Source organism: Oncorhynchus kisutch, linkage group LG9 (assembly GCF_002021735.2).
Source record: "Oncorhynchus kisutch isolate 150728-3 linkage group LG9, Okis_V2, whole genome shotgun sequence".
Taxonomy (NCBI): domain Eukaryota; kingdom Metazoa; phylum Chordata; class Actinopteri; order Salmoniformes; family Salmonidae; genus Oncorhynchus; species Oncorhynchus kisutch.
Genome location: NC_034182.2, coordinates 5,124,681 through 5,152,258, shown reverse-complemented (window position 1 = coordinate 5,152,258; position 27,578 = coordinate 5,124,681). Strand labels below are relative to the sequence as shown.

The window sequence follows — 27,578 nt, the reverse complement described above, 5'->3', positions numbered from 1 at the left end:
ACTGATAGATATACATTTCAAAGCATTAACATGTAGTGTATGGACATTGTATAGTCTTTTGTCTGTAATGTCTTTTTTGATACGTGCCCAGTAAGACTATCTGTTGCCATTTGCGTCGGCTAATGGGGGTCCTAATAAATCAAATCGAATCATTTCTAATTCGCTGTCTCATAACTATTTCCCACCAAGGAGTACCTACAACAAAGAGGATGTTATTAAAAGCATTACTTCCTCCATTACCTGCTGTAGTTCCATCCACAATCCCAGCATGCATTGCCACCACCAGGATGTTTGTGGAGATTAATGCAGACTGTCCCACTTTTCTCTCTTTCAAGTTTACCACTAAAAGTTTGTTGTCAGACTACTGATATTATTGGCTTGTGTGGAGAACGCCATGTGATGCCGTAGCGAGCGCCACATGAAGCTCATGGCCACACTCAGATGGGTGTATCCACTGCAGCTGTGTCTGTTTGTGTTGGGCCGCACCACACCATGCTCAGGGCCTTGTGGCCTCAGCGGGAGGCGCTCTAATGAATTTTCCAGCACTCCCTCTAAACACCAAAAGGTTTTTGTTTTCAGTGACAATCATGAACCTCTCAGTGTTAGAAATGCTTTGCTCCATAACTGCTGTCTCCACACTCTCCTCCATTACTCTAAATAACACAGACAAACGTATTGAAAATGACATTTTTAAAAACATGTATTTTCAAAGGCTGTCAATATTAGTGTTTTTTTCACACCTGTTTCTGTGGGTATTACACTAAAAGCTATTCATACTCATTACAAAATTGACTGTTTGGGATTTAAAAATAAAATTAGATGTACAGGTGACTGAAAGCTAACATTTCAAAAATGATTTACAATAATTACTGAGTAGTTTATTTCATTTAGATTCTGCTCGGAAATGACAGCACCCCGGGGGTTAGGCTGGAGGGAGATCAGCAAAGACAAACTTCTCTGTCTCTCTCTGTCTGGCTCTAGTCCCGGTCCTCTCCCGGGCCTTGGACTGAGCCAGTAGGCCTGCCGTGAGGCAGCAGGATGGGGCTGGGGTACCAGAACTTAGAGCTCGCAGCTTATACAGAAGGGAAGAACAGCCCTCCTCGGACCAAACTGCTTGCCCCCCCGCACACCTGAACCCATGTCAGGAGGGTGCTCCATGGAGTGCAGGGTGAGATCTCCCCTCATCAACAGTGTGATGCTTGACCATTTTGCGTTCAAACAAATCAAATGAGATGCCCAGTACGCTACCTCCCACCTCACCCACCCCCAGAGTAGCATTTCAAAGAAGGGAATCAGAGGCCTGGTCCGAAACTCTCTACATACTGTAAATATTACCACAAATACCAGTTTGTGTAGTTAGTTATTTTTTCTGTTATATATTCATCCTACCCCATTTGCAGCTATTGTTGCACTGTCATTGTTGTTGTTCCCACAGTGGGAAAGGGCAAGGACCGGGGGTGCTGCTCTTGTTGGCATAACAACATGTAATGTCAAGGTTAATTGACCAACAGTGTGCTGTCATAATATATTAGTTTGTGTTGCCATGCCTATTACCCTGATACATCATCACACACCACCCACCCCCCTGCCCACTACTGTTGCCAGTCTATTGGATCCTCTATATAAAGATGTAAGGAGGCAGGTATCTCCTCAGAGGACCATGGGTAATGTGATGACAAGCAGGAAGCTCCCCCCAAGCCCTGAGGCATACCGCACGTGACTGATTACTATGCGCCCATCTCATCAACCTCACCCGTCGTGGAAAATCGAACCGCTCCAACTCCCTCAGACTGCCTCTGCCCCGTACCATTGAGATAGTATGGAAATCTGCTCCAAAACTAGACAATGAAATAGAGCCCTTTTAGCTTCCATGATTCCTATTCTGTGTCTCACCGATTTGACTGATCCTGCACTATCTATTGCCACACCCGAAAGTGGTTGTGTCTCTCAGTTGAGCAACACTTCAATAGACATCAATACACATCAATGTACACTATACACAATAATATACACTATATACTGTACATCAATGTTACTTTTAAACTCTGCATTATTGGGTTAGGGCTCGTAAGTAAGGGCTCATAAGTAAGAGTTTCACTGTAAAGTCTATACCTGCTCTTGTCAGATACAATTTGATTTGAACAATACCCATCAATATACACTATACACATCAATAATACCCATCAATATTACATGAATATTCATATCAAAACACTGAAAGCAAAACACAATCATAGAAAACAAACATTATTCAGCAAACAGGTCCTCAATCAGCCTTTTAAATTGTCCCAGAGGCACCAATTCGTCCAATTTTAGAGAGCCTTGGAGATTATTCCACGAGTAAGGTGAAGAAAACTCAAATAGATTTACCTACCTGTAACTCAGTGGAGATTGTAGGGATCTCCACAGTTAACCATCCCCAAGACCAGGTCTGGTATCTCGTACGTCTATAAGTTAACAATTAAGTAACAATGAAGTTAACAATGAAGTTACAAAATGCAATGATGTGTACTTAACCAATCGTCTATAATACTTCCTGACAGGCCGCTCCCCGAGTGGTAAGGTTAGGTAGCAACACGTCCGCCACGCTGATCCTCAACACAGGGGCCCCTCAGGGGTGCATGCTCAGTCCCCTCCTGTACTCCATGTTCACTCATGAATGCACGGCCAGGCACGACTCCAACACTATCATTAAGTTTGCCGATGACACAACAGTGGTAAGCCTGATCACCGACAATGACGAGACAGCCTGTAGGGAGGAGGTCAGAGGCCTGGCCGTGTGGTGCCAGGACAACAACCTCTCCCTCAACGTGATCAAGACGAGAGAGATGATTGTGGACCACAGGAAAAAGAGGGCCGAGCACGCCCCCATTCTCATCGATGGGGCTGTAGTGGAGCAGGTTGAGAGCTTCAAGTTCCTTGGCGTCCACATCACCAACAAACGAACATGGTCCAAGCACACCAAGACAGTCATGAAGAGGGCACGACAAAACCTATTTCCCTCAGGAGACTGAAAAGATTTGTCATGGGTTCTCAGATCCTCAAAAGGTTCTACAGCTGCACCATCGAGAGCATCTTGACTGGTTGCAACACTGCCCGGTATGGAAACTGCTCGGCCTCGAACCGCAAGGCACAACAGAGGGTAGTGCATAAGGCCCAGTACATCACTGGGGCCAAGCTTCCTGCAATCCAGGACCTTTATACCAGGCGGTGTCAGAGGAAGGCCCTAAAAATTGTCAAAGACTCCAGCCACCCTAGTCATAGAAGGTTCTCTCTGCTACCCCACGGCAAGCGGTACCGGACCGCCAAGTCTAGGTCCAAGAGGCTTCTAACAGCTTCTACCCCAAAGCCATAAGACTCCTGAACATCTAATCAAATGGCTACCCAGACTATTTGCATTGCCCCCCCCCCTCTTTTACACCGCTGCTACTCTCTGTTGTTATCTTTGCATAGTCACTTTAATAACTCTACCTACATGTACATACTACCTCAATTACCTCGACTAACCCTTGTCCCCGCACATTGACTCTGTACCGGTACCCCCTGTATATAGTCTCGCTAATATTATTTTACTTCTGCTCTTTAATTACCTGTTACTTTTATTTCCTAATCTTATTCGTATTTAGATGTTTTTTTCAAACTGCATTGTTGATTAGGGTCTCGTAAGTAAGCATTTCACTGTAAGGTCTGCACGTTTTGTATTCAGCTCATGTGACTAATAAAATGTGTAATCATCTGCCAGAGAGTAGCCCCAATTGGCCCAAGCCCCAAGTAATACATTTGGGCTAGATAACTCACACCGGAATTGGACCGAGCTCAATCCCCACATCCTAGCCATAAGTAATACTGCCGAAGGCGGCACAGACTCGGGCCACATTATGTCAGCCGAGTCTGACTCTCAGCCAAGTGCCCGACTCTCAGCCGGAATCGGCCCAGATCCACTGTGATAGCTGGGATGGCAGGAAATGTTTTGAAACAATTACTGCTTCACATACAAGCCAGGGAATTCTATGTGTTACAGCTGGATGAGTCAACAGACGTGGCGCACCTGGCACAGCTCCTGGTATATGTCTGTCAAGTTTATGGGGGGTCAATTAAGGAAGACATCCTCTTCTGCAAACCTCTGGAAACCAGGACAACAGGAGAGGAACATTTTAAAGTACTGGACAGCTTTGTGACATCAAATGCACGTTGGTGGTCAAGATGTGTTGGTATCTGTACTGTTGGCGCAAAAGCCATGACAGGGAGACATAGTGGAGTGGTAATGCGCGTGCAAGCAGTTGCTCCCGACGCCACTTGGGTACACTGCAGCATCCACCGAGAGGCTCTTGCTGCCAAAGGAATTCCTGACAGCTTGAAAGACGTTTTGGTCACTACAGTGAAAATGGTTAACTTTGTTAAAGCAAGGCCCCTGAACTCTCATGTATTTTCTGCACAATGCAATGATATGGGCAGCGACCATGTAACGCTTTTACAACATACAGAAGTGCGCTGGTTATCAAGGGGCAAAGTATTGACACATTTTTAAAAATTGAAACACGGGCTTAAAGTTTTCTTTACAGACCATAATATTTACTTTACATAATTTTTTTTTACTGACCACTTGTCTGACCGCTTGCATGATCATGAGTTTCTCACACGACTGGCCTATCAGGGTGATGTTTTATCTTGCCTGAATGATCTGAATCTAAGATTACAGGGACTCTCCCCAACTATATTCAAGGACAAAATTGAGGCTAAGAAGTTAGAGCTCTTCTCTGTCTGCATTAACAAGGACAACACACAGATATTTCCATCATTGTATGAACTGGATTCGTTATCCTTTTCATGCCCTGCCTCAGAGTATCCTGCCTTGGCAAATCGCACTGTTAAGACACTGATGCCCTTTGCAATCACGTACCTGTGTGAGAGTGGATTCTCGGCCCTCACTAGCATGAAAACGAAATACAGGCACAGACTGTGTGTGGAAAATGATTTAAGACTGAGACTCTCTCCAATACAACCCAACATTGCAAGGTTATGTGCATCCTTTCAAGCACACCCTTCTCATTAACCTGTGGTGAGTTATTCACACCCTTCTCATTAACCTGTGGTGAGTTATTCACACCCTTCTCATTAACCTGTGGTGAGTTATGCACACCCTTCTCATTAACCTGTGGTGAGTTATGCACACCCTTCTCATTAACCTGTGGTGAGTTATGCACACCCTTCTCATTAACCTGTGGTGAGTTATTCACACCCTTCTCATTAACCTGTGGTGAGTTATGCACACCCTTCTCATTAACCTGTGGTGAGTTATGCACACCCTTCTCATTAACCTGTGGTGAGTTATGCACACCCTTCTCATTAACCTGTGGTGAGTTATGCACACCCTTCTCATTAACCTGTGGTGAGTTATGCACACCCTTCTCATTAACCTGTGGTGAGTTATTCACACCCTTCTCATTAACCTGTGGTGAGTTATTCACACCCTTCTCATTAACCTGTGGTGAGTAATTCACACCCTTCTCATTAACCTGTGGTGAGTTATTCACACCCTTCCCATTAACCTGTGGTGAGTTATTCACACCCTTCTCATTAACCTGTGGTGAGTTATTAACACCCTTCTCATTAACCTGTGGTGAGTTATGCACACCCTTCTCATTAACTTGTGGTGAGTTATTAACACCCTTCTCATTAACCTGTGGTGAGTTATTAACACCCTTCTCATTAACCTGTGGTGAGTTATTAACACCCTTCTCATTAACCTGTGGTGAGTTATGCACACCCTTCTCATTAACCTGTGGTGAGTTATGCACACCCTTCTCATTAACCTGTGGTGAGTTATTCACACCCTTCTCATTAACCTGTGGTGAGTTATGCACACCCTTCTCATTAACCTGTGGTGAGTTATGCACACCCTTCTCATTAACCTGTGGTGAGTTATTAACACCCTTCTCATTAACCTGTGGTGAGTTATGCACACCCTTCTCATTAACCTGTGGTGAGTTATTCACACCCTTCTCATTAACCTGTGGTGAGTTATTCACACCCTTCTCATTAACCTGTGGTGAGTTATGCACACCCTTCTCATTAACCTGTGGTGAGTTATTCACACCCTTTTCATTAACCTGTGGTGAGTTATTCACACCCTTCTCATTAACCTGTGGTGAGTTATGCACACCCTTCTCATTAACCTGTGGTGAGTTATGCACACCCTTCTCATTAACCTGTGGTGAGTTATTCACAATTTTCAATGAACATATAAAGTTTTATATGTAAGATGGCTAAATAAAGAGCAAAAATATTGATTATTATTATATTATTATTTGTGCTCTAGCCCTATAAGAGCTCTTTGTCACTTCCCACTCACACTCTTAGGTTTAATAAATGTATCGTATAGTATGTGTGTGGCAGGCTTACAATGATGGCAAAAAACAACATTTGAGAGTGCGCTGACCCTGGTGCTAGAAGGGGTACACAGCTGGAGGTTGAATGTTTGAAGGGGTACAGGACTATAAAAAGTTTGGGAACCACCGATATAGACAATATCCCCATATTCTATAACCGGAATGAATGTCCACTGAATTATTTGTTTTCTGCTATTTAATTAAAGCCATGACCGATTCCTTTAAAATAAGCTGTTGTTAAATAGAGCCAATAATCTCTTACAGATGAAGTTCAGTAAAATACCTTTCAGTTACTGTAACCTTTTCTTCTTCATTCCAGAGTGTGTCTGATGAGTCCCTCATCCTGTTTGCATTGTTCCATGTGTTAAGAGTTCCATAGCCCTTGGCAGTCTGCAAGGTTTTGTTAAAAAACCCTGTCTGATAACTCAGCTGTCATATTTCAATGGTCCCCATTCCAGCCGGTTATCAGATCAATTCTGTCTGGAAGAAAAAAAACATGAGTTTGATAAGAAAGCTGGGGACTCGGAGCGCCAGACAAATGCAGCTGGAGCCTCCTGGTTCGGAGCGAATGAGCCAAAAGGCCCTGCTGTGTCCTTGAAGGCATCCGGAGGAGAAAAGATGGGAGACTTATCAGTTGGCCGTTGATATTCACAGCTGAAAGCCAAGGAGGTGTCTCATTGTGTGGCGTATTGGCTGCCGCTCGCTGGATGGCTTTTGACTACGGCGGCAGAAATGTGATTTGCGCCTCTTCTCGGGAGCTGTGAACACTGAACACGCACTCCATCATCCAGAGCCGTTGTGTGTGGCGGAACGAGGGATAACTACTGCTTAAAGTTGAAGTGCGGTGCACCCGCTGGCGTCGCGGTCTCAAGGGAGAATAGACGCACCATGTAGTTAATTAGGGAATGCTTTTTATTGCTTTCGGGGACTAAGGTTATTTTAATTAAGCAACACAAAAGTGTCTTGCAGTATTAGATACATGCAGAATAAAGTATACAAGCAAGGCCTGGGTTATTGCATTGAGTTTCACAGCAGTTGGCTGTGCATTATAACGGTCACGTACCGCTGATGTCAAAACATTGTAAATAACCACAGTACCATTTAAAAACATTATATTTCATGATGCACAACGGAATCCAATTGCAGTGCAGTCTGCTTCATCAAAATAATGCCAAATTCCACTGTTATATCAGTTCATTTATTTACACTCCTGCTGTGTCATTGATATTAGAAATCATTTTTATCAGACCTCCCATTTGAAAAAAAGTGTTACAGCTTTCCTTCAGTGGGAATGTGACTTACCATCCCAGCTTTCAGGCCTGAAATAGCATCCTGCCATATCTCCGACACTTCCATTAAAAGATAGTCTGCCAGGCTGTGTGGAAAAAAATGACGGGTCAAACACTGGAACATGTGGTGGTATCCCAAAGGTATCAGTCTCAGACCGCTGCCCCTGCTTTGGCCAAGGAGCAGAGGAGAGGTTTTAACTCAGCCCTAAACCTGGGACTTTAGGGTCAACCGAGGATGCAAGAGTAAATGGAGTCATTGATGGATAGCGAGGTGTTATATTATGTATTGATAATTACGATACTAACGCAAAGTGACATAGTTTTACCGCTAAAACAATTATAACAAGCAAATTTCAAAACAATATTTCATATTTTTCAAATGTTTTCTTGTTTACCGTTCAACAACTTTGTGAGCAACAACAAACCCTGTTTTTCGAAAGAGACCACAGCGAATTCAAATGGCGTGGGTCGGGGGAGATTGTCACTGCCATTAGCACACCACTGTGGTAAGGCCAAGGCTGTAGATCCCAAAGTTATTTTAGAGCATCACTCAATGTTTTTCCTTAAAGGAGAGTGCTTATCGATTTTGTTCTCTCCCCCTCCCTCCTCTCTGACAGCGAGGCGGTGAGGGAAATTCAGTGAAGTGCTGGCAAGCCAAAGCCCCAGGGAGAATAGACCGTCATATATTTCTCCTGTGATGGTTCTTTCTAGTGGCCCGCAGATATAGAGTCTTCAAAGTAGCACTGAAAGGTGACAAACATTGGATTTACAATGAAGCCAATTGGCTCCCAGTGTTCCATACGAATAGAGTTAGGAGTACCACAACAGGTTTCTGAGTAGTGTACAGAGAGGAAATGTACCATGTCATCTTTACTATGGTTGTAATTATTCTGTAATTATACTGAACAAAAATATAAATACAACATGCAACAATTTCAGCCGATTTTACTAAGTTACAGTTCATAGAAGGAAATCAGTCAATTGAAATAAATAAATTAGGCCCTAATCTATGGATATCACATGACTGGGCAGGGGCACAGCCATGGGTGGACCTGAGAGGGCATAGGCCCACCCACTTGGGAGCCAGGCCCACCCACTGGGGAGCTAGACCCAGCCAATTAGAATGAGTTTTTCACACAAAAAGGCATTATTACAGACAGAAATACTCCTCGGTTTCATCAGCTGTCTGGGTGGCTGGTCTCAGATGATCCCCCAGTTGAAGAAGCCAGATGTGGAGGTCCTGAGCTGGCGTGGTTACACATGGTCTGCGGTTGTGAGGCCAGTTGGACATACTGCCAAATTCTCAAAAATGATGTTGGAGGTGACTTATGGTAGGGAAATGAACATTCAATTATCTGGCAACAGCTCTTGTGGACATTCCTACAGTCAGCATGCCAATTGCACGCTCCCTCAAAACTTGTTTGACAAAACTGCACATTTTAGAGTGGCTTTTTATTGTCCCCAGCACAAGGTGCACCTGTGTAATGATCATGCTGTTTAATCAGCTTCTTGATATGCCACACCTGTCAGGTGGAAAGATTATCTTGGCAAAGGAGAATGCTCACTAACAGGGATGTAAACAAATATGCTTTTGTGCGTATTGAAAATTTCTGGGATCTTTTATTTCAACTCATGAAACACTGGAACAACACTTTACATGTTGTGTTAATATTTTTGTTCAGTATAGCTTGCTTGAATTTATACAGGTGGGAAAACTGTTTAATTATCAGATCCTTCGTTGGTGAAGTAAATCAAACCAGCCTGAATCTACCATATGGTCTCCATCTTGTGCATGGTAAATATTGACAAAAACATATTTTGTTTGCTGATGGGGCTGTTGGTGGTCCTCTCTGTTGAAAGGGGGTGTGGGTTGCAAGGTGTTTGGTGTTTTGTGAGCAGAAGCCGTAATTATCCCTCCAGAACGGAGCAGTCTGACACTGTGTTTCTGTCCTCATTATTTACAGCACGTCTGGCCACTCTACCATTCCTCTGATACATTTAACAACCCACTTTTGTGCCGTGCATAGCTGGTGGCTGTGTGTGTGTGTTCTGTCGGGGAGAACTGCCTGACTCCTGTTGTTTAGATGGGCGTCTCTGTTTGTCAGCAGGCTGTTAGAGTGATCACTGTGCTGTGGAGCTGAGCGGCTCCCTGTCTGCCTGTGACAGCCCTGGCTGGAGCGTTCAGCTGGACTGTTTAGTCCATTCAGCCTTATATAAAATAGGGCCTGGGAGGAAAAAAAACACGTCATTACATTCTCAATTAAAGTAACATAATGGTCCATGGCTGTTTTAGTATCCTTTGCCGAGTAGGTCACATCCACGAGCAATACTAAGAAATTGACTTGACAAAAGCTCTCAAAGAAAGTTCTCAGAAACTAGCTAGTATGAGATGAATCTAAGACAAACGTGTGAATAGGAACTCTTTTTGAGAGAGAAGTGTCAAAACCCATCAACATGATGAGTGGTCATGCAATCACTGACTCGACACGGTCACGCTACAGTTGGTAACTCGCTCTCCAACAGGCCCTGCAAATTACCTCTACACCCTGACCCGTGTGCCTGTGATTGGTGTGAAAGTATCAGTTGTCAGAGAGAAATGTTTTGTTTAAATGGCAAGTGGAAAATGCCAACCTCTGTTATTTCCACTAAATTGGCCGAGGATGCTCAGTGAAGTGTCGGGACGCTTAAAACGTCTCTGTTCGAAGGCAATCGTTAGGAGTCCATGTCTCGACTGCAGATCGGGGACTCTGCCACCCACCACTGTTGATCCAAGTCTTCCGTCTGCACATTACCTTTACATTTGAGTCATTTAGCAGACACTCTTATCCAGAGTGACTTACAGGATCAAATCAGATAAAGTGCCGTGCTCAAGGGCACATCAGCAGATTTTTCACATAGTCGGCTCGGGATTCGAATCAGCGACCTTACGGTTACTGGCCCAACGCTCTTAACCTCTAGGCGACCTGCCGTCCCACATCCTGATGTCTTTCTCTATGTCCTCATTCACTCCAGCCGCTCTCTTCAACAAGTGGTCTCGACATCCCGCCATCAGTCATTCGTCAGATGCAGGGAGATGGTGGCCAGGCATTTCTGGTCAGCTCGGGCCTTGTTTGAAACAGACAATGGTGCCATATTCTGGACGAGGCACTTTTGGTTGTTAGAGAAAAGAAGAGTGAGAGCAATGCTGCGGTTTTCTTCATCCAGGTATGGCCCCCCATCTTTGACATCATCTCGTCTAACCTGTGTCCCTGTGTGTCCCTCTCCAGTGCCAAATTGGGCCATCGTCTCCATCGCCTTCGTGGCCGTGGTCCTGGTCCTCTCCTGCTGCTTCTGCATCTGCAAGAAGTGGATATTCAAGAAGAAGAACAAGAAGAAGGGCAAAGACAAGGGCAAGAATGCCATCAACATGATGGACGTGAACGACGGTGCGAAAACCGAGGTAAAGACTTTGTACTACTGCCATTGAACGCTATTGATTAGAGTTAATAGTTTGTTAGTCAACAGTAGTATTTGATAATGCCAAGTTGTTCTGTATTTTCTACTGCATTATTATATATACTGTATATAACGTACCTTTTACTTCAAGGTAAAAAAAAAATAGAGTTTTATAAATGTTTATACATTCCGAGTTTCATATTATCTGTGATTGACTGTAGCCAGAAATGACATCACTGACTTTTATTACACTTACCCGGCACCTGACATTCATTGATGATTGAAACCTATAAATAAATGCATATACAGTATATTTCAGAATAATAATCTTCACATAACAAAGTGATTTCACTATACAATTTATCAGACATACATATAGTTTAGGCCAGGGGTGGGAAATCTTTTTGGCTCGAGGGCCAAAATTCTACGGAGGGCCGCACAGAATTTAAAAAAAGACTTTCTATCTCATTTTAAAGGTTCAAGTGTGGCCTGGAGTGTTTTTTTTATACCCAAAATAATTGAATGGGCCCGCGTGCCGTAGTTTGCCCCGCCCCTGGTTTAGGCCAAACTCTTCCCCATGAAGACCAGTGGACACACATGACACACGACTTGTGTTGACATTGTTGCGTCTGCGATGACTCCTCCCCATCCACTCTGATTGCAGGACTGTTAAGGAAGCCTGCCGTTTATAATCACCTCAGAGAGAGTATTCAATCTCTCTTTCTTTCCTCTCAATATTTTAATGTGTTAAGAACAATGGAGCTCTGAGTACGGTATGCTGTATTGCCAGTGGTATCAACCCAGAGAAATGACATTAGCTAATTACGAGCGAGGGGAGTGAATTAATTCCGCCCTCCCTCTCCAACGCACACAGAGAGAGAATAGGGAACACACAACTCTTTAACCCCAGTTAGAATACTAATTGCATTAGCGAAGGTTCTCAATCCCCCCCCCCCTCCCTCTCTGTCAAAGTCTGTTTAATTTGCAGTCTGTCCACGCCGACGCCGCTCACATCATCAATCAGGGACATTGAATTGGGGTAGAGGGCAAAGCCCTGTGAGATGATGTAGTAGTAGGGAATTGAATAGCCGCAGAGGCCAGAGATGCAGAGGTGTTACACAGTCTGATAAGGAATGAGCTCCACAAGTTTCATCTGATTCATACCAAAGAGCTTATTGTTGAAATGCTTACAATTCTTTGATTTGTAGAGGCCTATGCCTTGTGTCCTTGTTCCTAGTGACAGTTGGTAAGCTTTATAATAACACTGATTTATCTTAAGCTTTAGTAAGATGCACCCATAGAATTACAATGACTTCAATCTAGAATGAATTCTATTTGGATAGACCACTTTTCCTGTGCTGATTTAGGAGCTGCTACGACTACACGTAAAGCAATTAGGCTACACACTGCCAGTACAACACCCCTATCGGTTCCGTATGCAACACACCTATTGGTTAGATATTCTAGAGGTGGGGCCATGGGCTCCCGAGCGGTCATTTCTCCTGGTGTGCCCAGACTCTTGTGTTAACTCCTGTGTGTGGTTGTTTTAATGTGTGTTTCTTCCTTCTATGTCCTCCTTATCTGTGTTGTGTCTGATGACTGTGCGGGATTGTCACTGGCGGTAGGTTCCCAATTGTTGTTGGATCCTCCTTAAGCCTGCTGCTCTGATGTTTTGATAGCCTCTTGACAACAACTTACTCCTGTAGAACCAAATATATGTAACTATGCATACAGTACATGTATATCTGCTCTATATATGTGCGTAGTCTTGCACATGCACATATATATGTATGAAAGAAGCCCTGGGCGCGCTTTAACAAGGTTGAACCACACTGATTCTCCATCTGGGGCCTTTTCAATCTTTGCTTTGCATTTCAAAACAAAGATGTGCCTATGAGCTAAAGTAGACTGGTAAAGATGCTAGGTTACTGCTTTTGAAACCTGTAGTAAGGTTTAGACATACAGTAGCAATAACGAACAAACAATTACATTTTTTTGAGTTTTGCTTAGGGAAAAAATTGACTATAGGTTTGCTTGCACCAGGAGGGGACTCAGATGGGCCATACAAATTCCAAACAAACCAATGTTGTTCAGCCTTGATGCTTTCACACCAGCAACCTGACCATCACCATGACAACCATGACAACATCTCTTACCAACACCTACCTACCTACTGCTGGCATGATGCTTATAGCTTCCATCGGCGTGGGGGTAACACATGCAGCTGAGGGTTCTGACAATGCGATTGTGTCTCCTGATGGGTGAATGATAAGTAAACTGAGAATGTGGGGGTCACAACCAGAGTACTGTTCTGTTTACTGAGAATGTCCTGCATGCAACAATGACAGTCTGACAATGTCCGACCTTTAGAAGGCAACTTTGACACTGAATGTACTTGAGAGCTAGTTTTTGCCTCTTTAATCGCATGCTTATCAATAACAAACTGACTGCCCCCCTGCCTCGAACCCGCCTCTCCCCCACCACTACCAGCATCCCTTCAGAACCAGGCTAGCAAAGGAAAACTCACTCTTCTTCTTCTTCATCATCTTCTTCTTCTTCACTCGCGCCACCTCTTGACATTTCCCTGTTGATTTTGTTTTGCACCACAGACTGATCTTCTTGAAATAACATCAAGGGAATTGTCGTTGGTGGTTTGCAGAAGCGCTCTCTCCCTCTTCCCCTCTCCCTCCCCTTTTCTCCCTCCCTCCCCTCCCTCCCTCCCTCCCTCCCTCCCTCCCTCCCTCCCTCCCTCCCTCCCTCCCTCCCTCCCTCCCTTTCTCCCTCCCCCTCCCTCCCTACCTCCCTCCCTCCCTCCTCTGCCTGCCCATTACTCTCATCTTTTGGCTCTATCATTTGATCTCTCTCCCCCCTTGCCCCCTCAGACCAAAACACCCACAAATTGATTGAACCGCATCAGGGGTCCCGGCCCGAGGCTAGCGCATCAACGAGCATGTCCTGGTGTTAACCTCTGTGGTGTTTTAGTGCTTGCTCTCCCCATTATAATCCACCGAAAGAGAGGCAGCTTTTTTCAGGAGACGGGCCCGCTGGCACACCCGCTGGCAGGCCCGGGGCAGGGCAGGGCGACAGACGTCTATGGGGCTGGCACAGGCGGCACACGGAGGGCACTGACTGTTGGTGGGTGTCTCCTTCAGGCCTTGAAGGATGAGGATGACGCTGAGACAGGCCTGACCGATACAGAGAAAGAGCCCGAGCCCAAGGAGGAAGAGAAACTTGGAAAATTACAGTTCAGCCTGGATTACAATTTCACCGAGAATACGGTAAGGGTCCGTCTCTGATATCCACTCTCTCTGTCGTTGTCGTTGTTGTCCGAAACATCTCTCCTTCGTAAGTATGGTCACCCCATCTTCCTCTGTGGTTGGCCCATTGACTCATCAATCCATTTAAAAAAACACTGAGAAAATGTTGCCTACACAGGTAATGCAGAACATACTCCTACTGTTCATTGTTGTATAACCACTGTTTATAATGAATGCCTATAACTGCAGCATGCTAACCAGAGCTTATCAACGACACCTCACCAGAGGATCACGGTGGTTGGGTTGGTTTGTAAATGAATCACTCCTCCTCTCGCAAACAATCCCGTCTTGGGATTTCGGTATTTCTGGGTTTACCATTTTTCTTTGTAAAAGTGTCCTCTTTCAGCCTTGACGGGAACACGGTCCCCTATGGAATCCATCTTCTGTTTTTTCCCCTCCGTCTGGGTTTCAAAAAGCAGAGCGACTTGAGGAGCAGACCAACTTCCAGATGTGGTGTGACAGATCATAGAGGAGGGTGGAGGGCAGCGTGGAGAGGAAGCTCTGCTGTCCTTCACTGAGGCCCTGCTAACTCCCTGTCATTAACAGAACCGATGGACAGCCTGAGATTAGCCACTCACACACATCTGTCACTCTGTCTCGTCCACGTGGCCAGGAGTTTTAATTGGCTCACTGGGTTAGAGCATGGTGCTAGCAACACCAGGGTTGTGGGTTCAATTCCCACATGAGCTGAATGGATAGTATGTTGGCAGTTCTCTGTGGATTGCTTTGTCACTTTGGGTGAAAGTGTTTGCTGAACCGCCATATTATATTTTCCACACGTTCGGAACATTAGAGATTCTCCACACGCATCACAACTTTCCCCTGAAAGACCCTCAAGCACTCTGTTTGTCCTAAAATGAAAATGCTTTAGCGAATATAGTGACGGTAACAGACAGTAATGATGCTAATCATGAGGATTAATAATCACAATAATCCCTCACGCACTCAGTTGTTATGGCCATAATAGTCATGGTCATTATCATAATATCAGTCAAATGTATTCTGATAAAGAGCCTTATTACCATTTAAGACTAATGCACTAACTCAATACTAGTCACATTACTTATTTTATATATTGGGTCCAATATAGCTTACTCCATTCCCAGTAGTTTACTGAGCTGTCATGCAGTGTAAAACCATACCAGCCTGTTCTGTTCTGTGAGACTGTGATTACAGTGGTCCATTAATAATAAGCACCATAATTCCATAATGGATCCATAATGAATGGATGGCAGTTGTCACTGTGTGTGTGACAGATACCTGGAGCATTGTGCCCGGTGCTCACTGACTGTACCCAGCTCTGAGGCTGAGAGACAAAGCCAGTGAACCAGGGACTTTCAGTTCAGTTCAGCAACAGCTACAGCAGAGAGCCACAGAGCCCCCTACTCACTCAGCTCCTGTGTCTTCAGATCAGGTCCACAGAGTAGAAGCAATCACGGTGAAAAGACTGCCCTAGTCTGAGGAAGAGTGGCTGGCTCAGGTGATTGTTCCACTAGTTGTTCTCTTGTCCTCTGCTGAGAACTTTGGAGGGGAGGGGGAGGAGCAGGGGGGACAGGAGGGCTAAACTCGTGTTTTGTTTAAAGGTAATCTGCCCTTCTCAGCTCAGTAGAGCAGGGCCTCTCTCTGAATGAAGGAAAGAGAAAGACCAGTATGGTCAAATGTCTCCGCCTGGTTCTGTTAGTTAAGCACCAGTGATGGCTACTGGCCCAGGCCTCTATTAGAATGGGGGTGTGGGGGTTTAATGAGAGCACAAGTTAGTAAAGGATTCGGTACCCAGAGTACGGTGGCCGTATAAAGCAGCTACATCACAAATGATCCACAAAGGAGCCAGAATGGGAAACATAATATGCTATTTCCCACTTTCATCATCATAGTAATTTCCCTTTTAATGGGTCGAAAGGAGACCCTCTGCATTTATAAAAGAGAGTCTACCGTCTCCCTTATATTGGGTAGAAATAATTAAAACCACAGTTTTTCCCCATTACCTTTCTCTGTCTTTCCTAACGTACTTCTACCATTGACCTCTGAAAGAGAATACATTCTCAGAGGCTCCAGCAAAAAGCAAGAGAAGACAGGAGGAATATGACAGCTCCTTTCACATCCCCTTTCGCTTTCGCTTTCTCCTTTGAAGTGTGCAGTGTTTGTGTGGCTATGTGGAGCCGTAGGGAGGGACCAGGGAGGGAGTATCGGAAACAACTTGATTCAGGATGTGCTGCCCGGGGCTTAGTCACAATTGCAGGTGCACACCGTTCTCCAGCCTCCCGTAAGCGGCCAATATCACACATACAGGGAAGGGTTATGACCCAGCAGGCCCTTCTCTGTGACAGGACGCTGCCCCTCCGTTAAACACACACACAGGTTTACAGACCTGGGGAATGTGAAAGAAGCCAGATCAGATGTTCAGTATCGTGAGGATCATATAACACAAACACAGATTGGAATAGTACCCTTTTAATAATCCAGTTTAGTAGTACCCTTTTAATAATCCAGTTTAGTAGTACCCTTGTAATAATCCAGTTTAGTAGTACCCTTGTAATAATCCAGTTTAGTAGTACCTTCAAGTTTCAGTGGTGGAAAAGGTACCCAATTGTCATACTTGAGTAAAAGTAAAGATACTTTAATAGGAATTGACTCAAGTTAAAGTGAAAGTCACCCAGTAAAATTCTACTTGAGTGAAAGTCCCAAAGTATTTGGGTTTAAATATACAGTACTTAAGTGTCAAAAGTAAAAGTGTAAATCATTTAAAATACTTCTATTAGGCAATCTAAATGGCACAATTTCTTGTTTCTTTTAATTTACGGATAGTCAAAGGCAAACTCCAGCACTCAGACATAATTTACAAATGAAGCATTTGTGTTTCGTAAGTCTGTCAGATCAGAGGCAGTAGGGTGACCAGGGATGTTCTCTTGATAAGTGTGTGAATTGGACCATTTTCCTGTCCTGTTAAGCATTCAAAATGTAACGACTACTTTTGGGTGTCAGAGAAAATGTAGGGAGGAAAATGTACATTATTTTCTTTAGGAATGTAGTGGAGTAAAAGTTGTCAAAAATATAAATATTAAAGTAAATTACAGATACCCAAAAAAACTACTTAAGTAGTACTTTAAAGTATTTTTTACTTAAGTACTTTATACCACTGTCCAGTTTAGTAGTACCCTTTAATAATCCACTTTAGTGTAGCTGTTGGCCCCTTTCTACACTTGACTCAACTGGTCCCTCTGAGAATATTCAAATATGATGAAATATTCAGCTAGTCTGAATCTGACTGTTTAACTCTTGACTGTGGACATGTGTTCTGTACGTGTTGTATTAACCAATAGAGGTGGTTTCACAGCAGAACATCTGATTTGAGTTTTGTAATAGGTAAAACCTAGTAAGTAAACGGTCTTCGTCACAGTACTCCAGTCCCATCATCCTCTTAGAGATGATGGAGATGAGTCCAGGTGGGTGGAGGCTCACAGTAAATGCAGTGTGACACTGTGTAGCAGGACACCTGACACTGCTTCTCTCTGGACAACTGTAGGGAAATCTAATGGACAGCATGTCAGGCTTAATCGACACACTTGCATAGAGATGACTGCTGGTTAACATTTTGAGCTCTGCAGAATTTTTTTTGAAAGCTACAATATCATCACAGTGAGGTCTTTGGTAAGTGACGGGCAGGATAATTGTACTTGCAGTGCCTTCAGAAAGTATTGACACCCCAGTTACAGAGTTTAATGGCTGTGATAAGACAAAACTGAGGATAGATGAACAACATTATTTATCCTAAATGACAGAGTGAAAAGAAAGAAGCCTGTACAGAATAAAAAATATTCCAAAACATGCATCCTGTTTGCAAAAAGGCACTAACGTAAAACTGCAAAAAAATGAACTTAATGTCCTGAATACATAGTGTTATGTTTGGGGCAAATCATCCAACACATCACTGAGTACCACTCCTCATATATTCAACCATGGTGGTGGCTGCATCATGTTATGGGTATGCTTGTCATCGTCGAGGACCAGGGAGTTTTTTAGGATGAAAAGAAACGGAATAGAGCCAAGCACAGGCAAAATCCTAGAGGGGAAACCTGGTCTAGTCTGCTTTCCAACAGACACTGGGAGAACTTCATCTTTCAGCAGGACAATAACCAAAAACACAAGGCCAAATGTACACTGGAGTTGCTTACCAAGACGACATTGATTGTTTCTGAGTGGTCCATTTACAGTTTTGACTTAAATTGTCTTGAAAATCTATGGCAAGACTTGAAAATGGCTGTCTAGCAATGATCGATAACTCATTTGACAGAGCTTGAAGATTTTTACAATCTAGGTGTGTAAAGCTCTTAGAGCTGTACCTAGAGTGACTCACAGCTGCAAACACTGACGAAGGTGATTCTAGCATGTATTCCCTCAGGGGTGTGAATACTTATGTAAATTACATATTTCTGTATTTAATTGTCATACATTTGCTAACTTTTCTAGAAAAATGTTTCGCTTTGTCATTATGGGGTATTGTGTGTAGATGGATGAGAGAACAAAAATATATTTAATCCATTTTGAAGAACATACATGTACAGGATCTTAGTCATTCTCTTTGGGTTGCTTTAGCTTTATGTTCAAACTACACTGAGTGTACAACATATTAGGAACACCTGCTCTTTCCATGACATAGACTGACCAGGTGTATCCAGCTGAAAGTTATGATCCCTTATTGATGTTTCCAGCTAAATTCACTTCAATCCATATAGATGGAGGGGAGGAGACAGGTTAAAGAAGGATTTTTAAGCCTTGAGACTATTGAGACATGGATTGTATATGTGTGCCATTCCTAGGGTGAATGGGCAAGACAAATGATTTACAGTGGGGCAAAAAAGTATTTAGTCAGCCACCAATTGTGCATGTTCTCCCACTTAAAAAGATGAGAGGGGCCTGTAATTTTCATCATAGGTACACTTCAACTATGACAGACAAAATGAGAAACAAAATCCAGAAAATCACATTGTAGGATGTTTTATGAATTTATTTGCAAATTATGGTGGAAAATAAGTATTTGGTCAATAACAAAAGTTTATCTCAATACTTTGTTATATACCCTTTGTTGGCAATGACAGAGGTCAAACGTTTTCTGTAAGTCTTCACAAGGTCTTCACACACTGTGAAGAGGAGATCTGCATGGAGGAATGGGCCACCATAATTTGCAAATACATTCATTAAAAATCCTACAATGTGATTTTCTGGATTTTTTTCTCATTTTGTCTGTCATAGTTGAAGTACCTATGATATAAATTTCAGGCCTCTCTCATCTTTTTAAGTGGGAGAACTTGCACAATTGGTGGCTGACTAAATACTTTTTTGCCCCACTGTAAGTGCCTTTGAATGGGGTATGGTAGTAGGTGTTAGGTGCACTGGTTTGAGTGTGTCAGAACTGCAATGCTGCTGGGTTTTACACACTCAACAGTTTCCCGTGTGTATCAAGAATGGTACACCACCCATAGGACATCCAGCCAACAGCAGGCCATGGGTCAAAAACGGGTCCTTGATGAAAGAGGACAAAGGAGGCTGACATGAATTGTGCAGAGCAACAGACGGGCTACAGTTAGTCAGCTGACAGACTAGTGCAACATTGGTGCCCAAAGACCAATAAAAGAATGCAAAACTCATCGTACCTTGACACGAATATGGTATGGCAGCCGACGACTTTACTGCTGTTGCAGTGGGCTAAGGAATGAAAACACTGGACACTGGAGAATTGGAAAATCATTGAAAGTCATTGGTCTGATGAATCCCAGTTCCTGCTGTTTCACGCATATGGGAGGACTAGGGTATGGGTGCATGCATCCATCATGCCACCTGTCAACATTGCAGGATGGTGGTGATGGTGTGATAGTGTGGGGTGTGTTTTTATGGCACATATTGGGCCCCTTGATAAAAGTGGAGCAACATTTGAATGCCGCAGGATATCTGAACATCATTGCCCATCAGGTGCATCCATTCATGGCATCAGTGTATCCATCTGCAAATATAATTATTTTTCTGCAGGAGAATGCCACAAGCTAGCATTGTATTGGAATGGATCCACGGGCATGACAGTGAATTCTGCTGACTGCAGTGGCCTGCCCAGTCACCACATCTCAGTCCATTTGAGCATCTGTGGGATGAGATGGAAAAGCTATTCGATGTAGAGATCCACTACCAGCCAACTTGACACAACTGTGGAAAGCATTGGAGTCAACATGGGCCAGCATCGCTGTGGAACGCTTTCGACACCTTGTAGAGTCCATGCCCCAACAAATTGAGGCTGTTCTGAGGGCAAAGGGGAGTGCAACTCAATATTACAAAGGTGTTCCTAATGTTTTGTACACTCAGTTTCAGGAGTTGGAATCTCAGTTATTTTCCAATAATTTCATTTTGAACAGAACTATAATTTATTTGGTTCCAATCCATTGCTTCCAACCAGCAAAATAAAGTTCTGAACCGGTTCAAACCAAAAAAAGTAACATTTGATATCTTTCCTTTTTGTGCCTTTGAAATCTAAATGTGCCTCTGAAATCCACATTTAGCTCAACATTAAATTACTTCACCAATGTATAGTGGATCCATTCCTGTACAATGCTAGCCTTGCATTGGACAAACTAGTGTAGTGTAGGCTGTGGAGAGTGCTGGGCATGAAGTGCTGGATATCTTGTTGTTATGACATGCATTATCTGAATTTGGCCCACAGAATTATACCTATGGAGGAGCGACTTCTATGAAGGAACTTTGAACTTCAGAGAGTTGACTTAACTAACATTGGACCAGAGCTAGCCCTTGAGCATGACTCTCAGTTCCATTACATTACACATAATGCTGCCTAGAGTTTTCGAGAGCTAGACCAGAGCTATCTAACAAGCTAGCTGGCTAACAAGCTTCTGTGTGCAGAGCAGCACCAGAGATATAATAAAAACGTTTCTTACCTTTTTGTAGTTAATAAATCCAATGTGAAACTTGATAACTATGCTTAAATAGCACTGAAAAGGCAAGTCCATTGTTCTCTAATTAAAAATCTCTCTCCCTAATTTCTGAATCACGCCTGTAACATCAGTAGCTACAGTAGACTATGCATGGTTTAGAGGGAGGGAGGAACATGTACTGTAACCTACACACACACTGGAAAATATGTTCTGGCAGGCACTGGAATACGTTTCTGAATGACAGTGAGGGCACTGTGTTGCATTTTTTGTTGGACTGGTAAAAATTCCTGGAGTGTAAAATAACGTTATTAACCGGTTACCATGCTTTTAAAATAATGGTTCTGTTCCGGAACAGTATACAGTAGATCACTTTCGTTCTCGGTTCTGGTTCTGTTCCTCAAAAACTGTGATTATTTTCCGGGTTTTTGTTCTGTTCCCTGAAACGCTTCTAGATGGAACCCCCTCTGCTCAGTGTATATAACAAGAATATAATGTTTTTGTGTATATAACAAGAATATAACAATGTTTTGAGAATGTTATGCAGTAGCATGGGTGCATTTTAGCACAATATCACCCCCATTGGCAGAGGGGGTTCCATCTATGTTCCTTCCATGTTGTGTATATGGAGTATTTGCTTCGGACTCTGTATTGTGTCATCACACAGTCATCATTTTTTAAACTAGGCAAGTCAGTTAAGAACAAATTCTCATTTACAATGACAGCCTACCCCAGCCAACGCAGGCCAATTGCACGCAGCCCTATGGGACTCCCAATCATGGCCGGTTGTGATTCAACTTGGAATCGAACCAGGGTCTGTAGAGTGCTAGACTGAGTGCCTTAGACCACTGCGCCACTCGGGAGCTCTTCCTACAGCTGGAGTCCCATCACCATCTCCCCTGAGCCTTGCTTTAGCACTGATCTGAACTGCGAAAACACGGGTCACAAATTCTGATGAGATCCAGCATTCGTTGCTATACCGATCCATGCGTTTTGATGACAGAGGGTAGCCTCATTTCTCACGCTCCAATAATCCATGCTGGCTGGCTGGCTCTGACAACTGCTGGAGAGCTCCATGGTTGAGTGCCCTGGTCCCCCTCCAGATTGCCGGTTGATGGCTGCCTGACAGGAAGTTGATTGACTGACTAGGAGGCCTCAATAGGCCTTGGAGGAAGCAGCTGTGACTGGCAGGTCAATCAGCCTCCCCTGCCCCCCAGCATGGTTATCAATTATCAGCCTGATGTGGTGCTTTGGCTTCAACCATCATGGCTTTCACAGGAGTGTGACTTTTAATATCACCTATGGCCTACCTCCATGATTTGAAATGTAAAGAGTTACAGATGAGAAGGTATGGATGAGTCCCTTTGTAAGAGATTACCGATGGGCCTCTTTCTCATAATTCAATCAAAACTATAGAGGCTCTTGACTTCAATTCTGCTGGTGATCGTTTTAAACCCATGCCATGTCGCGTCTCTCCATCCTAGTTTTTTGCACCAGTGATGAGACCGGGGGTTATTCCAATTGAACCAAAGCTTGGTGCTCTGTTAGAATGGTGGTGGGATGACAGTCATATCAAGGCTCTGGTATTGCTGTGGGTAGTCTGGTATTGCTATGGGTAGGACTGTAGTGCTGACTAGTCTCTGTTGTCTCCCCTCCACCCTTCCTCTCCTCAGCTCATAGTAGGGATCATCCAAGCAGCGGACCTTCCAGCCATGGACATGGGCGGCACCTCGGACCCCTACGTCAAGGTCTACCTGCTACCTGACAAGAAGAAGAAGTTTGAGACCAAGGTCCACCGGAAGACCCTAAACCCCACCTTCAATGAGCAGTTCCAATTCAAGGTACTTATTCAAGGTATAAGAGTAGACTAGACAATACTACACCCATGCAACTCTCAAACCTTGTCTTGTGCAGCAGTAGTATTAGTAGTAGTAGTCGTAGCAGTAGTAGTAGTAGTAGTAGTAGTAGTAGTAGTCGTAGCAGTAGTAGTAGCAGTAGTAGTAGTAGTAGTTGCTGTTGTTGTACTAGTAGTAGTATTAGTTGTTGTAGTAGTAGTAGAAGTAGTAAACTTTGTATTCCAAAATAGCAACAATATACATTTCTAAAGGAATAGGACAAATACACAATACACAAACCATACATTGCACACAGTAGTTTAAGCAGGTTGTGTTTGTTTGTTCTATGACAAAGTCATTTGCATGCTGTGGTGTGTTCGTTCAGGTAAGGTGTGTAGACATGGAGCAGCTGGCCCCGTAACAAGCTGCTGACAGACTGCCTCCTGGTCCACACAGCTGGCCCAGTAACAAGCTCCTGACAGACTGCCTCTTGGTCCATACAGCTGGCCCAGTAACAAGCTGCTGACAGACTGCCTCTTGGTCCATACAGCTGGCCCAGTAATAAGCTGCTGACAGACAGCCTCCTGTTCCACACAGCTGGCCCAGTATCAACCTGCTGACAGACAGCCTCCTGGTCCACACAGCCTCTGTATGATCAGGATTCACACAAGCAGATGCAAACTTCCATCTCTCCTTATTCTCTCTCTCTTTCTTGTTTTGATTTGGCCTAAATTTGAGCAAAAGATCCTCCATTTCGAAAATGTGATTGTAGCTACAATATCTCAGCTGTGGAGGAAGAGTTGTGGTATTCACCCAGCAGTAAAAAGATAACAGGTGTTTGTCTGCAGCGAGGAATACGTAGCATATGTGGCGGGCTGGGGGGATGCTGGTTGCCAGATTGGTTAAATACCAGTAGCATATTTATTTTGGAATTCAGAAAACATGGTAGATCTGTGAAGCTTTATTTATCCCACCGGCGCCTACTTGTAATCACAAGTGGCTCCATTATAGAAATGAAGGAGCTAGGAGTGTTCTTTGGTCGTGGTGGTGATAGTGTCAAGGACAAACTTCAGAAGTCTTATCTCTTTTCTAGCCAATCAGGCAGTTTGTCACCATGTTGTAACAAGACGCCGTGTATAATGAGCTTTGTCTGCCTCAATTGGAGGCAATCAAGAATCAAATCCCAGACACCACTTTCATCCACTCTTCACCATCCCCCCCACCAGCACCCCTTCCTTTGTCCTGGATCTCTGGCAGATAAGACTGCCTGCCGCCTGTCTGTCACAGATAGGACTGGAGAAGGAAGGAGAGGAGGAGGAGGGAGGAGGAGGCGGGTTGATTGATTTGTAATGCTCTAGAACCAGAACTTCCCCAACTCACGACAACTCCTCTCTATTCCTTAACAAGTAATACCAGTGCCTGGAAGTAGCTTTGATGCAGCGTGCCAATCTGGCGGACATTTTGTAAAGCACCACTTTCACCACTGTGTTACTACAGTTGTCAACAATAGACTACTTCAATTTATCCTTAGTTTGAGATAAGTTCCACCAGAAGACACTTAGAGAGGTTTCAAGTTCGGACAGACTCTCTTCTAGTGATTATATGCACAAGTTCAGTCCTCATGGTTCTCCCCAGGTGCCCTACGTCGAGCTGGGAGGCAAGACGCTGATGATGACGGTGTACGACTTTGACCGCTTCTCCAAGCACGACGCCATCGGAGACGTAAAGCTGCCCATGAACAAGATTGACTTTAGTCACGTGACAGAGGAGTGGCGGGATCTTGTGAGCGCTGAGAAGGAGGAGGTAAATAATATAATATAATATATAATATAACATCTCTAAGTTTACACATCAGAAACTCCTAATATTTTCTTCCCCAAAGTTATGACAGTTGACTACCAGTATGGAGTGTTGTCACCAAGGTAACAGTTCATTTCTAGAAAATCCACGATCAGACATTTTAAATGACACGTTTTATCACACGTCAATCGTATGACTATGTTAAAAATGTTTTACCTGGGATTAAAGAGTGAGCTCAGTGCCAAACAGTAGTTGGGGGTATTCCATCTCTCATAGAAAATGTAACTTAATCATCTCTCCATGCTTCTCATTCTATTAATAAAAGTGTGCAGGAGATACAATGTTCAAGGTAAATGTTATGGCGTGCAGCATTTAAGCGTGGGTTGCTCGGGAAACCTTGTTTTTAGCAGCACGCTAGGTTCATGTAAAGGTTCATTTTCACACCTGTGGTGCCAGAGAGTGGAAGGACATCTCAATCTGCAGCGTTGTTCCAGAACCAGACAAGCTACACCTGATCACTTCACGCGAGGCTTGAGACACTGTCTTAACGCCCTTAAAGTGGTAGTCGAGTGGGCTTTCGCTGAAGGTTTTGATTTGATTTGAAATGGCCACTTTCACCATCGTGAGCACCATCTTAAACACTATATGATTATACAAATGTTGAAATGTGATCATTGTGCGAAGGCTTTAAGGATAATGTGACACACCAAGCAACTTGTGTAAGAGACAATGGGGTCAACAAGAAGTTCCTGTCCTCATTGAATGTGTGTAACAGTGGCTGAAAGGAATGTTTCACACATCAGCCGTGCCTCAGTGGCTGCAAATGACACCCAATGAGGTCCTAGCAGTTAGCTAAAGAGATGCTCTGAACAGCCCGTCCTCTAGTCTGGTCCCAGATCTGTTTGTGCGCTATAGCCAACTCCTATTTCTCCCCATGCTTCTACGTTTGGCACGTCCACACTAGACTAAGGGCAAAATTGGTCCTTCAGAATAATCCCAATATCCACTCAGAAAAATGTATGGACACATTACCCATATCTATGCAAATATATGCATCCACACAGAGTGAGAGGCATGTTGAACCAGATATTTCCTCTGGGGTATGATTTAAGCAATAAGGCCCGAGGATGTGTGGTATATGGCTAATATACAACGGCTAATGGCTGTTCATATGCACGACGCAACGCGAATTTCCTGGACACAGCCCTTAGCCATGGTATATTGGCCATATACCACAAACCCCCAAGGTTCCTAATTGCTTAATTGGGTGATTTGAGCCTTGAATGCTGATTGGTATACTGGTTACACATGGAATTAGAACAGTAAAAACAGGCCTTAGCCCTGGTATATTGGCCATATACCACACCCCCTCGTGCCTTATTGCTTAATTATACCATGGTATTGTTGAAAACTCGTTTATGATTGGCTTGAAGGGCATTCTAGAGCATGGATTATTTCCCTATAACGCACGGTATATCAGCACTGTAGAATTCAATGGCCATAGTTCATTCTTATATGTTCTATGTTTGAGCTGCTTTTGAAAGCAAAACTTGAATTGAAAACATTATTGCCATTGTTTAATTAGATTTTCATAATAGCAAGCTAGGACTAAACTAGCAAGTCTGTTTGTTTGGCTATCAAAGCAACTACTGTATCTATCTAGTAAACTTACTATCTAGTAAACAGTGGATGTTGAACACATTTCTACCTGTAAATGAACACATTTGTAGCAGTAAATGTGTTAAATTATAGCCATGGTATAAAAGGGATAATAGACTCTGGGCTCTATCCGTTCTCTGAAAAATTATACAACTCCGTGGAAGGTTCCACGTCGTTCATTATTCTCTACAGAATCCATAGACCCTTGTTGATTATCCCTTACATATACAGTAGGTCTGTGGTAAAGATAACATGGCGGCATTCTGTTCATATAACTTTAAAATGAAGTCAAACACTGCCAGAATAACAGATGGATTCCAGATGAATTCAGAAGGAATCCAATCTTTTTTAAGCGACACATGTTTTTACCCCCAAGCCTCCTAAAACTCCTCCAAACTATTTGCATTGTGCGCCCCCCCCTAACCGGGCTATCTGCAATGTGTCCCACCACCCGCCGACCCCTCTTTTTACGCTACTGCTACCCTCTGTTCCCATACCTACATGTACAGTACATACTACCTCAATGACTAACCGGTGTCTGTATATAGCCTTGCTACTCTTATTTTCAAATGTCTTTTTACTGTTGTTTTATTTCTTTACTTACCTACACACACACACATAATTTTTTTCGCACTATTGGTTAGAGCCTGTAAGTAAGCATTTCACTGTAAGGTCTACCTGTTGTATTCGGCGCACGTGACAAATAAACTTTGATTTGATTTGATATCAGGGGGTTTCATAATTTGTTTGCTTTCCACTGTGTATTCTTCTAGAAACAAAGGTTCCTTACAATGGCGTCTGTTGTCGAGAAGAAAAGTGATGCGGTGACAATTGGATTTACCTGCAAACGTACTTTGAAATAACACACCCATATTGGCTGAGGGAACCACGGACCATGCATTTTATTAGCTACAAAATGTTA

General features: G+C 43.6%; 1 protein-coding gene across 6 annotated transcripts in view; it reads left to right on the top strand.

Annotated features, from left to right (window-relative positions):
• LOC109896628 (synaptotagmin-1) overlaps positions 1–27,578 on the top strand; it is a 219,590-nt gene that overhangs the window by 171,736 nt on the left and 20,276 nt on the right. For 4 of the 6 annotated variants that reach the window (XM_031831605.1, XM_031831607.1, XM_031831608.1 and 1 more), the window contains 4 exons: positions 10,945–11,117; positions 14,266–14,391; positions 23,036–23,203; positions 24,833–25,000. In XM_031831605.1, coding sequence (XP_031687465.1) covers positions 10,945–11,117; positions 14,266–14,391; positions 23,036–23,203; positions 24,833–25,000 — 635 coding nt within the window. The remainder of the gene's footprint in view (positions 1–10,944; positions 11,118–14,265; positions 14,392–23,035; positions 23,204–24,832; positions 25,001–27,578) is intronic. The other 2 variants (XM_031831610.1, XM_031831611.1) reach the window with 1 other exon arrangement.